The 12507-nt window shown below is 48.7% G+C and overlaps 4 protein-coding genes across 4 annotated transcripts; 2 read left to right on the top strand and 2 right to left on the bottom strand.

Moving 5' to 3' along the window:
* Window positions 1-715: 715 nt before the first annotated feature.
* LY89DRAFT_737977 (uncharacterized protein) lies at window positions 716-2278 on the bottom strand (the record flags this gene model as incomplete). The annotated part of the gene is made up of 4 exons (XM_018220318.1): window positions 716-1337; window positions 1412-1570; window positions 1630-2048; window positions 2108-2278. The coding sequence occupies 4 exons, from the start codon at window positions 2276-2278 to the stop codon at window positions 716-718; spliced, it is 1371 nt and encodes a 456-aa protein (XP_018067437.1).
* Window positions 2279-3021: 743 nt separating this feature from the next.
* On the top strand, window positions 3022-4074 carry LY89DRAFT_756449 (uncharacterized protein; the record flags this gene model as incomplete). Its single annotated transcript, XM_018221376.1, has 2 exons — window positions 3022-3353; window positions 3405-4074. 2 exons carry the CDS (start codon window positions 3022-3024, stop codon window positions 4072-4074), a joined length of 1002 nt encoding a protein of 333 aa, XP_018067438.1.
* A 2031-nt stretch (window positions 4075-6105) lies between these two features.
* On the bottom strand, window positions 6106-9185 carry LY89DRAFT_673183 (HD-domain/PDEase-like protein; the record flags this gene model as incomplete). Its single annotated transcript, XM_018213342.1, has 4 exons — window positions 6106-7377; window positions 7423-8012; window positions 8080-8940; window positions 8990-9185. 4 exons carry the CDS (start codon window positions 9183-9185, stop codon window positions 6106-6108), a joined length of 2919 nt encoding a protein of 972 aa, XP_018067439.1.
* A 2379-nt stretch (window positions 9186-11564) lies between these two features.
* On the top strand, window positions 11565-12392 carry LY89DRAFT_200651 (uncharacterized protein). The gene has a single exon (XM_018205786.1). It carries the CDS (start codon window positions 11734-11736, stop codon window positions 12286-12288), a length of 555 nt encoding a protein of 184 aa, XP_018067440.1. The 5' UTR covers window positions 11565-11733; the 3' UTR covers window positions 12289-12392.
* Window positions 12393-12507: the final 115 nt, after the last annotated feature.

The raw sequence follows: 12507 nt of genomic DNA on the forward strand, positions 1-12507 counted from the left end.
AACCGCAGAGAATTGAACAAGCAGTAATAAAAAAGTTCAGATCAGAAAGGGGTGATACACATCTATTTATGCACATCGCTCAGCTGATATGACCAGAACAATTGAATTACTGATCGAAGATTTTAACACCGCGGATTTGAGCTAGTGTAATGCATCTGGGGTTAATATATGCAGTCATCCTTGTTCACGGCACCCGTGATTACATACACTTTGCCGCGCCTCTTCGGTAATCGAGACCATGGCCACTTCACCAGCATATCATTCTTCTCCAGCCGCACAATTTTCATGCCACCTTGAGCGTCCTGCCTTGGATGATTTGAATTTTGTTCACAATAACCGAATATACACTCAAGGACTAGTTAATCGCAATTCGACTTTGCAATACAAAATTATCCAACGCTTGAAATATCCAAGTTTTGAAGCCTCTTTGTGTACTTGAAACCGCACAATAGAAACTTAGATAGATATCTATCATTATTAGAATTCTCCAGAGAATGGAAATAAAAAACATCGAAAAACAACTTGCACCAAGTGTGATTGTCCGAGTCGAAGACCTTTAATCTATCATCCATATCTATTAATTCACTTACAAGACACTGAGGTCAGGAAAGTTCCTTACCCTAGGAACGATTGCTATTGCTAGCGTATGTAGACTCAGAATAGTTCATTCATACCGGAGTCCTAAGACCTGGCAACATCTCCTACATCCCTATTTTCAAATGCTCTCGCCTCCATTATACTTCTTTCGTGCCTCATCCTCATCGCGTCTTCTTAACTTATCATTTTCCATTTCCTTCTCCATGCGTCGCTCTTCTTCGTCGAGTTCTTTCTCCTCTGCTTCCCAACGCTCGTCTTCCTCTTGAAGCTGCTTTTGATAATCCTCATATTCTTGACGGTCGTTGAAAAGAGTTCCCTTTTCGTCGAAGAAAACAAATTGCACTCTCCTCATTACCTCTCGCTCCATTTCCATCTCACTTTGTGCTAGGCTTTTGAAACCTCCAGATACAGTTGCACTTTGGCCAGGATATAAACTCTGAGAGGCATACACATTCAAATGAATGGTCGAATATCCGTCATCCCTCATATTTCTGTGCACGAGCTCAGGCTGCGTCTCTGTATTCCACCGAGGTAGGTTCCACCAATTGGGAGCGTGATAGACGAGGGCCCAAGCCACGAAATCGCGCCGGTTTCGCAGTGCAGTAGTAAGATCGTGAAGACTAATACGATAGTCGCCATCCGCCATTTGGTTGAGGTTATCGTCAATGGATTTGGTAAAGGAGAAGTCTCCGGGTCCCTTAGTAGTCTTGTCAGTGCCGCAAGCGGCCAGTAAATCCATTCTACCAGAGAGAGTCGAAGTTAGCTCAGTTCCTTAGCTATCTCGACATTCTGGGATTGAAAATCTCGGTCTTACCTGTATCCATTTGGTCTCAACTCCAAATTTGGATCGTAAGCAGCCCCAGATTCACAACTGTCTATCACAACAATAACATCACAGTAGAGTGATGCAAGAGCGTTGCGTATAGGCGCCCACCGGACAATGTTCATATCTGTTCCAGGAACAGTGTCCCCCCTGAGCTCCAATTAGCAAATCTGTCCTATTTTCTTTCACCAACAAGAGGAAGGACAAACTCTAAACAGAACTCGCCACCACTGAAGCCACCATGACCACCATGGCCACCATAATAGACCCATAGCAAAGAAGGCCCAAAATTGGCTGAACCATTCTTGTAACTCATGATTTCTTTGCAAATAGCGTTCTCACTGTCTACCTGCGAGCCGTTCTCTGGGATCCTGAAGTCGGTGACAGTATAATTGTACCTGTATTGAAAGGTGTCGAGAAGTTTATTAATCTCCTGCCTATGGGTCTCTGCCAAGCCATGGTTTTCAAAAGATAATGCTAAGACATGAACTTGCGTGTGGTTGAGACGGGAGGTCATTGGGGTAAAGGGGCGCTTGAGTGGTGGGAGTCTGGGTGCTAGATGTGAGCGAGTTGGATACCGCAGGAGGTAATTCTGTGGGGCAGTCGGGAATTGTTGATAATGGGTCATCTTGTTACTATCGTCAGCTTTGGTGCAATGATTGGGGCACAAATGCAGTGGTATCTTACTTGGGTTGGAGCAGTCGGGTAGGAGGGAACTGGAGACAATTGAGGCAATGTCTGGGATGGTGTTGTCGCCGCATTGCCACTGCCTGTATTGCTGGTATCGACCGTAGATTGACCAGAGACGTGAGTGTCGGACGACTTCAACTCTCCTTGAGCCTGTGAGACAGATGCCATCTTAGTGGTATTGCAACTGTACTTTGTTGTGTTGCACAGTTATCTCTTTAAAGGGACCGAAGAAGGATCGTAGTGTATGTGCAAGGTCGAAATTGATCGACAAAGACAAGAATGGTTTGACGGGACTTTTCTTCGAATTTCAGGCACGTGTATCCTACGAATTCGACGAGGATCATGGAAGAAGGGACAGCTGTTGTGGCTTGTATTGTTGCTATTCGCGTGGTAGACCAATAGAATTGCGTTCCGAGCTCGTTCGAGGGTATTCAGGGGGGAAGTTGTAGATTTATTTTTGAAAAATGCGCGTAGAAGGCTAGTCCCCTTTTTCTTAACGTTTCGCGAGGATGAGCAATACCTGGGAAATTTGCACGGTCTGAGCTCCTACCCGACGATTTTAGAGAGCCGGAACCTTCTACAGAAAGCAAATCCAGTCTGACCCGTCTTGCGTCAACCGTGCAATTGAAAGCTCCTAAGATCTTGCTGTCCACACCTCTTCATTCGAATTCTCAGTCGAAAGCTCCGTCCACCTTGCTGTCAGCAAATCCTACGCTATCCTCTTTGCTATTCTCCTCGAAAGTCTATCAAAGCTCCCCTACAACCTGTTACTGCAACGAACAAGCGCCCATTCAACGAGATCTGATCTTTTGGACGACTTTCGAAGACTGACCCATCTCAACTCGTTCTTTCCACCACCCAACGACACAAGAGATGAATAACTACCCTCAACAGCCCCCTCCTCCAACAACATGGCAACGACGTCTTCATCGGGTAGGTCCAACCCATACGAGAACATCCACGTACACATATCCTGGTGGAATAAGGATCAGATGGGAGTTCCACCCGAGATCGTCGAATTGGAGCAAGTCTTTAGAGAGAAGTATAACTTCAGAACCAGAGTACACAGATTGGGCTGGTCAGACGAATCCAGGGCAGTAGTAGATCTTGACAGCGGTCTGGAATACCATGATAACCTTGATGTTGTCAAGTCTGTGCTCGACAGCTCGTCTCTTCTGATCTTCTACTACTCTGGCCGGGTACGATCAAACGCTGCTGGAGACCTCATGCTACTCCCTCGGGTGTAAGATCTCTCTCCCTTGCAGCGTACTTTAGCTAACCATAAGTGCGACAGTGGAGAACAAGGAGAAGAAATCGCCTGGACTTATATACTGAAGCAACTCATGAAACTCTACTCCGACGTCCTGATTATCTGGGACACAGACCATACCTCAAGGGCCTGTATCCAAGCCATGTACACCATGGAGTTTATTGGAGCCGCGGACAATAGTCGTGAGATGTGGGGCCCAACGACGCTCTTCTCTTTCACCCAATTCCTGATCGACGTTTTGCGAGAAGCTGCAAAGAACGATGACGGTCTTACGGCTGCAGATCTACATTCAAGAATAGTCTCAAGATATCTGGACGCTGGCTTGGTAATAAAGAAGGAGAAGGGACAAGAAAGCAATTGCCCACCCTTGCCATTTTATTTCAAGCCTCGGGGATCAGTGGTATTTGGAAGCATCCCAATCATCAAGCTACCCGTCGAAGACGAAGACGAAGATATGTCTCATTCCAATGCTAGCCCTAGCTCTGGTTCCGATATCGACTCAGATGATGACGATGAAGATACAAGTTCTGATAAAGGAGTAGAAGCAATTAAGAGAGACTTGCTCAAGCGCCCAGCAAAGCGTGCAGTGGCTCAGAGAAAGAAGCTACTGACAACCCTGAAGGAACGAGCACAAAGACCAGAACGAAAGAGACATGTGCCCATACAACGAGGGGGACTTTGTTTACCGGGCTAATGTAAATTGCATTTATCAAGAGCGCCAGTTCCGAGAGGAAGATTTCGACGAAAATGGCAATAGAATTTGACTGGAGAAGGTCCAGGAGTTTGGGAAAGACCAGCAAGTCTCAAGCTTCACATTTTTTTTGAGGTTTGGACAGCATTTTGCATAACGAGCATCAGCCACTCTTTCGAGGTAAGTACTTATTTCAGTCCAAAGATAATAAAGCTAATGGATATTACTAGGATATGTTATCTGCTCGGCCGGGACAATGATATTGAATCTAGCACAACTGTGCTATGTTTGACTCTGAGCAGCACGTTCATGTGCATTCATGCTCTCTCAGAGTGCACGTGGTCGTTGGTTCTTTGCGGTTTGGAACGTTGAAGCATTGCAATTCAAAGAATAGAAAATGCAAACTTGCTGCGAATGTTGAGCCCTCAAGTGAAATAATAGCACAATTCTCTAGGTACCATGTGTATAAAACATGCCGCTGAACCAAAACCATGCAACATAGCACATAGCACACCCCAACCCTGAACTCCTACCTCTCTCACCGCACCCATGTTACTTGCTCTCCCAAATATCTCGAAATGCAACTATCCGTGCATGTCCCCTCCTACTCAAGTCCTAGCAACATGATAAAGTTACAAAATTAAATCTCCTACCCACATACCATCTAAACCAGCTGTGCTCTTAAACACCACACCGACTCCACCTACCCTCTGATGGCACCAAGAACTCCAGAAATCGATTTGTAAACCAACCAGGAGCAAGACTTAATACAAAAGAAAGACACATATTCCTCTCAGCCCTCCACCCAGACCTCCCACCCACAACCATCTAATACCACCATGAAACCCAAATCCCCATCCCATCCCATTGCACCACACCAGACGCCCAAAAAACCCCAGCGCCAGCAAAAAGCCAGCGAACCAAAAACCCTCAACACCCTCACTCTTTCCACGATTCATGAATGAACTTGTGATATCTTCCGCACAACTCGACTGAAGCTATTCCTTCACTAGAAATGGTGCTTCTTGTTGAGCAGAACTGGAGCTGGATTGATTATCTGTAGGACTTAACTACCCGTCGAGGCCGTCAATGCTTACTTAGCTGGTCCCCCTTCCCCACCCAACTCGATGACAAAAACTTAGCTAGCGTCAGCAGAGGATGATGGTGAATCAAGCCCTACTCCCTCACCTGGTCCGGAATTATTGGGGTGAAAGAGAACAACATAGCAATATCTAGGAATAGAACAAGGACTTGGGTCCCCTGAAAAAGTCGTACTTCAAGTCAATGAATATTGAAAGGAAAGTGTAGGATTCTACGTGCATGACGTTCCTTTGTGTTGGGACGACGACAGGGCAAGCTGGAGATTTGGAGCAATTGACTACTTTGAAATCGTTGCTTCGGTAGGAGAGACCAATACTTAGGGCCAGTCTCGACTCGTTCTGTGCCACAACAGAGAAACGAAAAGGCTGCGGAAGTTAGAATGCACTCATCACTTAAACACTTGCCTGAACATCAACAGCCGTATACACAAACTCTAGGCAGTTAGAGGTGAGAGGTGACACTAATTCTCATTATCGCATCGACCTAGGCCCTAAATTTTTTTAAGCTCGCTCATTTCATTCCACTTCGTCCATCATCTTTCACCCATCCATGCATGAGCCAGTGTTCATGTCAACGCATCAATGACACGTTCGCCCATCCATCCATTTAAACCTCGAGCTATCACAGCTCTCCACAACATATCTCCTCCAAGGCCGATACCTCGATTGATCATTCCATCATCTCCTCTCAATCCGTTCAAACCAACTCATCCCAAACGCCAGTCTGCCAACCCAGCCAAATAGTTTCCGCGACGAGACCGGATCAAGCGCCATGCCGACACCGCCCAAACGCCTATTCCCAGTTTGAGACAGACCAATCCCATAAGCACAATCGGTCGTGTACAATGTACATAGGACTCCACATATTAATCCTACATTTCTTCTCTCTTCATGCTGTCATCTGTTGTCGTGCCGATATTCACGCCGTACTCATTCACTGGCTCCGTCCATCATCTTCGCTTCCCCCAACCCGTGCTCCCCCAACAGGCATCGGCGGACTCGAACTCTTACTCCTCTTCCAGAAGTTCATACGGAATCGACTCGGTTTCTTCTTTAACGTCTTGACCTTGTCCATAATCAGCATTCCCTTGTTCTCTTCCTTTTCCTTCCCATCATCACCGGCTGATGACGTTTCGCTTTGATCCTTTTGTCTACTGTCACGAGGACTCGGAGTCGGACTTGAGCTGGGACAAGGACTACTTCGGTAGTCGTGGTTCGGAGTTTCGATACGATTTGGTGTCCCTGTAGGTGTTAAGACCGAATTGCCCTCCTTGCTAAGAGATTCTGAATCGCTCATGATGCTTGTACCTTGAGTGCTAGGACTTAACGGCATCTTGCCTGTTGTTGCGCTTGTAGCTTGACTCGTCCAATCTCCAATAGCCGAGTTGCTGCCTTCTGTTCCTTCGCTGCTACGTTCGGTTCGTAGCTTATCCGAGCCTCGCGATTTGGGTTCCAGAGGAGTTGGAGGATCGACAACGACAGCATCGGTTACCAGTGATGGCGTTACCGCAAAGCCATTCATCTGGAGCTGGCCATTGGGCAGTACGTGGGAGTCTTGACTGGGATGGTCAAGCAAGCCAGGAGCACTAGCTGTTGCAAAGCTGAGCTGGAGTTGACTTGGCTTGACAGTCCGTTTTGAAGCGGTGTCTGCTTCACTTGCCGGTGATGAGGCTTCCGACAGGGAAAGAGGCGACGTCGAGATCTCCGGAAGCGATTGATGATGTGGTGTTGTCTCGTCCAAGACACCATTCGCAGGCGTGAAAGAGGGCTTGCTCAATACAGTCTTCCTCAGGTCAGGCTCAGGGGACAACGTGGCATTACTTAACTTCTGGTGACTTGCATCAGAAGGATTTGCCACGCTCATCGTACGCGGGGAGAACATGCCGTCCTTCATTAACGAATCTTCGCTGTCTTGTCTTGCTTTCGCTTGCTCATCTGCAATCTTCTCCTCCCAAGCAGCCTTATTAGATTGAAGCTCTTCCACACAAAAGGCCATTCCTGGCATGACATCAGTGACTCCTTGGAACAATGGTATGGCGAACATGTTCATGAAGCTAATCTGGGACTTTCCAAGCTCGACGACCTCTCGTACGGGAGCTGCAAAAAGCGCGGAAGGGATGCCGAGATCTTGTTCCATCGAGGCTTGGCGAGCAAACTCGTCCGTCAATATCATTGTCCATTGTGCTGCAACATTATATTTTCGAGCCTATCATTATCAGCAGGATACCGAAAACAACAGAAGTTCACATACCACATTACTAATATCAGCACACTTGATCAGCAATGAGCAAGCGAGAGTCCGTTGTTCCTCAATAAGTCTACCATTCCAGCCATCAGTACCTCCGTTCTCGTGCAACTTATCTTGAAGCCATCCAAGCTTCTTCATGTAATCGAAATGAAGACCCATATCGGTTGCGAGGATGGAGTTGATCATGAGTTGCCTCATCTCAACTCCTTGAAATGCGGCTGGCCAATGACGACGAAGAATTTGCGAGTATGCCGCACAATGGAATGATTCGAGAACTGATCTATCGTTGTAGAGCTGAGCTAGAGGAGCATTAAGAGTAACCAGGAAGGCATTATTGACGCCAGGATGACCAACATCGTGACCGATGGCGGTGATCAGTAACGTGAGAGCGTCGAAAGGTCGAATAAGCTGTGCGATTGGGGACGGCGGTAGACTCGAGGAAGTCGTAGCAGCGGGGTACGGGGGTAATCTTCCCAGTCGCACGAGGAAGTGGAAGATGGCTTGTAAGACATCGACGACATGGCGAAAGTTGTGATAGGGAACAAAGGCATTGTACGCAGAACGACTGGCTATTAAGAAGCCTGTGAGGTTTTCTGTGTCGGATGTTAGCATACGGCAGCACAAAAATCCGAAACATGATCACAAGGTGTTCCGCCTTACCTGTCGATATCCGCCACTTCTCCAATTCCGGCATTGCAAGTGCATGCTGTAGCATGAGGAGTGCTGCATGCAACAGCTCATCGTCTGTGAAATCGTGGGCCGAGAAATTCCATGAAGCAACAGCTGCTGAGATCTTCTCGCGGCGATCTAATGCGATAGAGATCCTGACATGACCAAAAGACTCATCCTCTCCACCTAGTTTGCAAATACCATCCATTAAGCCTGAGACCATTGCCTCCCGTAAATACGCGTACGGCTTCGAATCATCCACTCCTACCCAAGACCGCTTCCTGCCTCGCTTCATCTCGAGTAGTGCTCTTTGTTCCTTAGACGCATCCTTATGCGCCCTGTATGCATGAATTGCTAGGCTGGGTAGTCGTTCGTGCAGAAGTGGACTTGTCAAAACGTCTACAGCTCCGATATCTAGATATCGGACGGTTCTGATTTGATCTAATGGCTTGACCAATCCAGCGCGCTTCTTCTGCGAAAATGAATAGCTGAATTGCTTTCTTGATTCGGAGTCTGTCCGTGATCTGGATATCGTAGGCAGCAAATTATGCTCTGGTATCGAGACGACTGCCACTGGAACCACCAGCCTTGATAAGCTCTGATATTGTATTTCCGATGCTATCCACTGCAGAAGCTTTAAGCCGTATGCCTCATCAGAGCGCTCCTCGAGTATTCCAATCTGTTGCTTCGAGCTTGGAGATGGCGTCCGTATTTCTCTCCCCGGTCGCTCGTTCAATTGGTCTTCGTACGGGATGTCAATGAGGACGAGGGTAGGTATTAATTCGACAATCGACGCTTGATTCAACTCGGAGAGTTTCGAGACACAGGCTTTCCCCGATGTGCAGACATGGACTGAAGAATGTCAGAGTTAAGCTGGGAGGAACGGACATTGGCAACCTACCTTCACTAAATGTCTCGAGCAAGACTTGGAGGTTCTCTTCCACGGGACTGGGAGCATTGGAAACCGGCGCATGATTATCTGCGGCATGGTTTGGAGGCTTATCTAAACTGGACAATGTCGCATCGTCCCTCTTCACCAACTTGTCCTCCTGGGCTGTGCGATCCACATACACCACATTGCATGCCGCGTAGTCCATAACTGCTTCGCGCACCGCGACAGCGGAAGTCGATGTCCCCTCTGGTCGTCCCCAATCGCAGTGGATGTGGCCTTATCCCCTAGAAATATGGAAGATGATATTGTCCGGGACGCCGTAAGTAATGCGATCTCTTGTATGAAAGTCCCCGTGTCGCACGGAGATGGCTCGAGCGCTTGGTTGTTCAGACGAGTCAGGCTTTCGTCAGAAAGACTCTGGGCCTCGTCGGGGGCGTGACGGGGGAGGCGGCGTGGTGAAGGACGATGTATCGCAAAGGGAGGGAGGAATGTGATGAATGTCGAAGTTGCCGTCGGCGAAAGGTCCCAGTGAATGGGCGATGTTTCGCGATTGCAGGGAAGGCAAGGGCGGCTGGAATTCGGCCCTGGACGGTCTCGGAGGGTCCTCCCTCCTCTTTTCTCTCTCTGTGTATCTCAACAACAATTATTTCGAAAGGGAGGCCGACAGCGAGGTGAGGTTACTCGCACACGTGTGGGGGGAAGAGAACAGGTGGGAATTGAGGTGGGCCGGCTCTCGCAGCACATCAATTGGGTCCTGGTGGTACACGGATGTCATGGAAATCTCGAGTTCTGCTGCAAGACTGCCGTTCGCGCGCAGAAGCACAGGCACGAGCAATCGAATGCGGTATGTGCTGGGGGATCGCTAAGGCTGGAATGGAATGGACAACCTATGGAGACGAACAAGAGCTGCCAAAGAAGGTCCTCGTCATAACGATGCGAGAATCATTCGTAGTCGTGGGGATTGAGTGGCGGGTGGCGGGTGGCGGGTGTGAATGCGACAGACGATTGAGGGTTGAGGGTTGGGTGAGGGTTGGAGTTGAAGATGTCTGTCTGTCTGTCCGAGTTTCTCGGAGATGTTGACGGGGGAAGAGTGAGTTGAGTGAGAACAAGAACAAGGGAACAGAACAAGAACGGAGCAGAATAATCGAGAGTCAAAGTGAGCCGAGTCTAAACTAAGAATTGTGACTTGAGTTTGACTGGATCGACTTGGCTTCAGTTGACCGGGTTTGGGTCTCGAAGCTTAGACTTTTTACTTTTAGACTGACGGGCCTGGCGTCGTTGTTGGACGGAGGAAACCTTGGGGACGGAAGTCGAGACAGACACTGGACCAAGAGCAGCAGCAACAGGTGGAGGAGGAGTTCGTGAGATGAGAGAGGAAAGAGGCCAAGCGTGCATCAGGACTGGTCAGAACCATGGAATGTGGGTACGCCGGGGGGCTTGCGGGAATGGGAAGCTCCATTGGTGGCCGAAGAGAATAAACTGGGTCTCTCAGGCGTTGGCGTTGAGCTAGAAAGTTAGAATGAGTAGTGATTGGATGGCCTCGGGACTCTGACTGGGATGAGCCGGGAGAGCGTGGGACATCTAAGCTATATACAGCTAGACGGGAGTGACGCGAGATCTTACAGTAAAGTGGCCACAGAAATTGTTCTCGAAGTCCGCTAGAGGCCTTCTATTACTGACGGAGTGGACCTTGCTGCTGCTGGTGCTGCTGCTGGTGCTGAGGATAACTGGGGGCCACAATTACGCAAACGAGTGGCACATTTCGCGGATGCTGATTGATGATTGATGATGACCTTCTCTGCCTTACATTCCCTGGTCTTCCCTTACCTGCGGAGTCCCAATTTATTCTGATAATCATGACATGGAAGAGGTGCGTTTCACCATAGCAAAAATCCATAAGGTGGCCGGCCGTTCTTGCCTTCATCTATTACTACTCACTCCGCGTTGATTAAGTTCGCCTCGGTCTCGGTCTGCAATCTATGTCCACCGGTCCCATCCCATCATAGGCAGGAAGGAACCCAGGTGTAGTATAGTATAGTATGCTGCGGGACATATATCACCAAACGGATCTCTTCCTCCTGCTCTCGCTTCTCACTTGCCTCGAGTTAAGTAACTTCCTCGCTCTTCAGGAAGGTCGTTTCGCCCGCGCTTCGCTTATGGGTTCGGTATGTATATTAATATGGGCCTGCCATCTTCTTCGCAGCTTCTAGTGCTGAGCCAAGTCAACCCCAGAAATGTACAGTACCGAAGTCGCACTTTGAGTGACTTGAAATAAGCAGAAGGCTGGTGGACAACTGATGACCTTCCGCATTTCGCTGTGATCTTCTTCATAGCCTTCATCTTCGGACTTTGCGAAGGCCCGTCGTTCTCACGACTTTCATCGTTGAGATGCAGCACAAAGACTGACCGTCCCATTCAGTCCGTGACAGACGAGGTTCAGCTGTCTCGTTCACAGACCGACCGTTATCGACTTTCCCGCCGCTCGAAAAAGGAAGATGTAGGCTGAAAGGGTGGGTACGGGTACTGTATAAAAAGAAGCAGGATATGGATATGCAGACAGAACATGAACATGCAGATGCACGTTGCCTTCTGATGGCACTCCCGGCTTGCTATTCGCAGGTCGAGTCTTGCTGCGCGAAGGGTATGTGTTTCAGGTTGTCCTTCCTTTTGCCAGCCCGTCTTGCTGTCTTGCTGTCTTGCTTTCCCCTGAAAGAGGCACTCTGAGTACTCACACGCATTCAAATCAATACTGTATGAATACAACACCCAGCCAAGCATCTTCTTCACTCTTGCCACATACATACGCTCTTTGGACGACGACCTGCAGCAGCTTTTCTCTTTCTCGGCGTTCTTGTTTTTATTATCTGCGGCTGTCCATCCTAGGCGCAATTGCATCCATCGAGCCATCGTACGCTCTCGTATCCGTGTCCCTCTCCTCTCCTCTCCTCTCTCCCACGCGCAAGATTCCCTTTTTGCCACAATCCCCTTCTTCCCAACCAAATTCAATCCCAGCGAAGCTTGATCTCCTCATCCAACCTATCACGGCCCATTGTTATTGTGCCCCTCACTCAAGCAATCCATCACCGTCGCATCCTGGCGCAACATCCTGGCCCGCGTTCTCCACACACGGTGCACATGGAGGCAAAAATCCGAATGCGCAATCCGATCGGGGCACAACACCAACACACCACCACCAACCCCAATGCCGTACTTTAAACTCTGTCACCCCACCATCCCGGATCTTGGTTGCTGGCATCACATCAGCATCAGCATCAGCATCAGCATCCGCACGAGACCCCCGATGCTGAGGAAAGGGTACAGTAACACCTGCCTAGGTACCAGCCCACGCAGTCATGCTTCGATCGCATCAAACAAACATTCCTTTTGACGGGAACCTGCGTGGAAGCTTCTACTGTAAAATAAATCGGCCGAAGAACGGCTTCGGAAACACTACTGTATCGATCAATCATCTCGACCTTCCAATTCAGGCACGTGAAATCCAGCCAATCACAACACTCAGCTGTGGC

Source organism: Mollisia scopiformis, assembly GCF_001500285.1.
Source record: "Mollisia scopiformis unplaced genomic scaffold LY89scaffold_20, whole genome shotgun sequence".
NCBI lineage: Eukaryota > Fungi > Ascomycota > Leotiomycetes > Helotiales > Mollisiaceae > Mollisia > Mollisia scopiformis.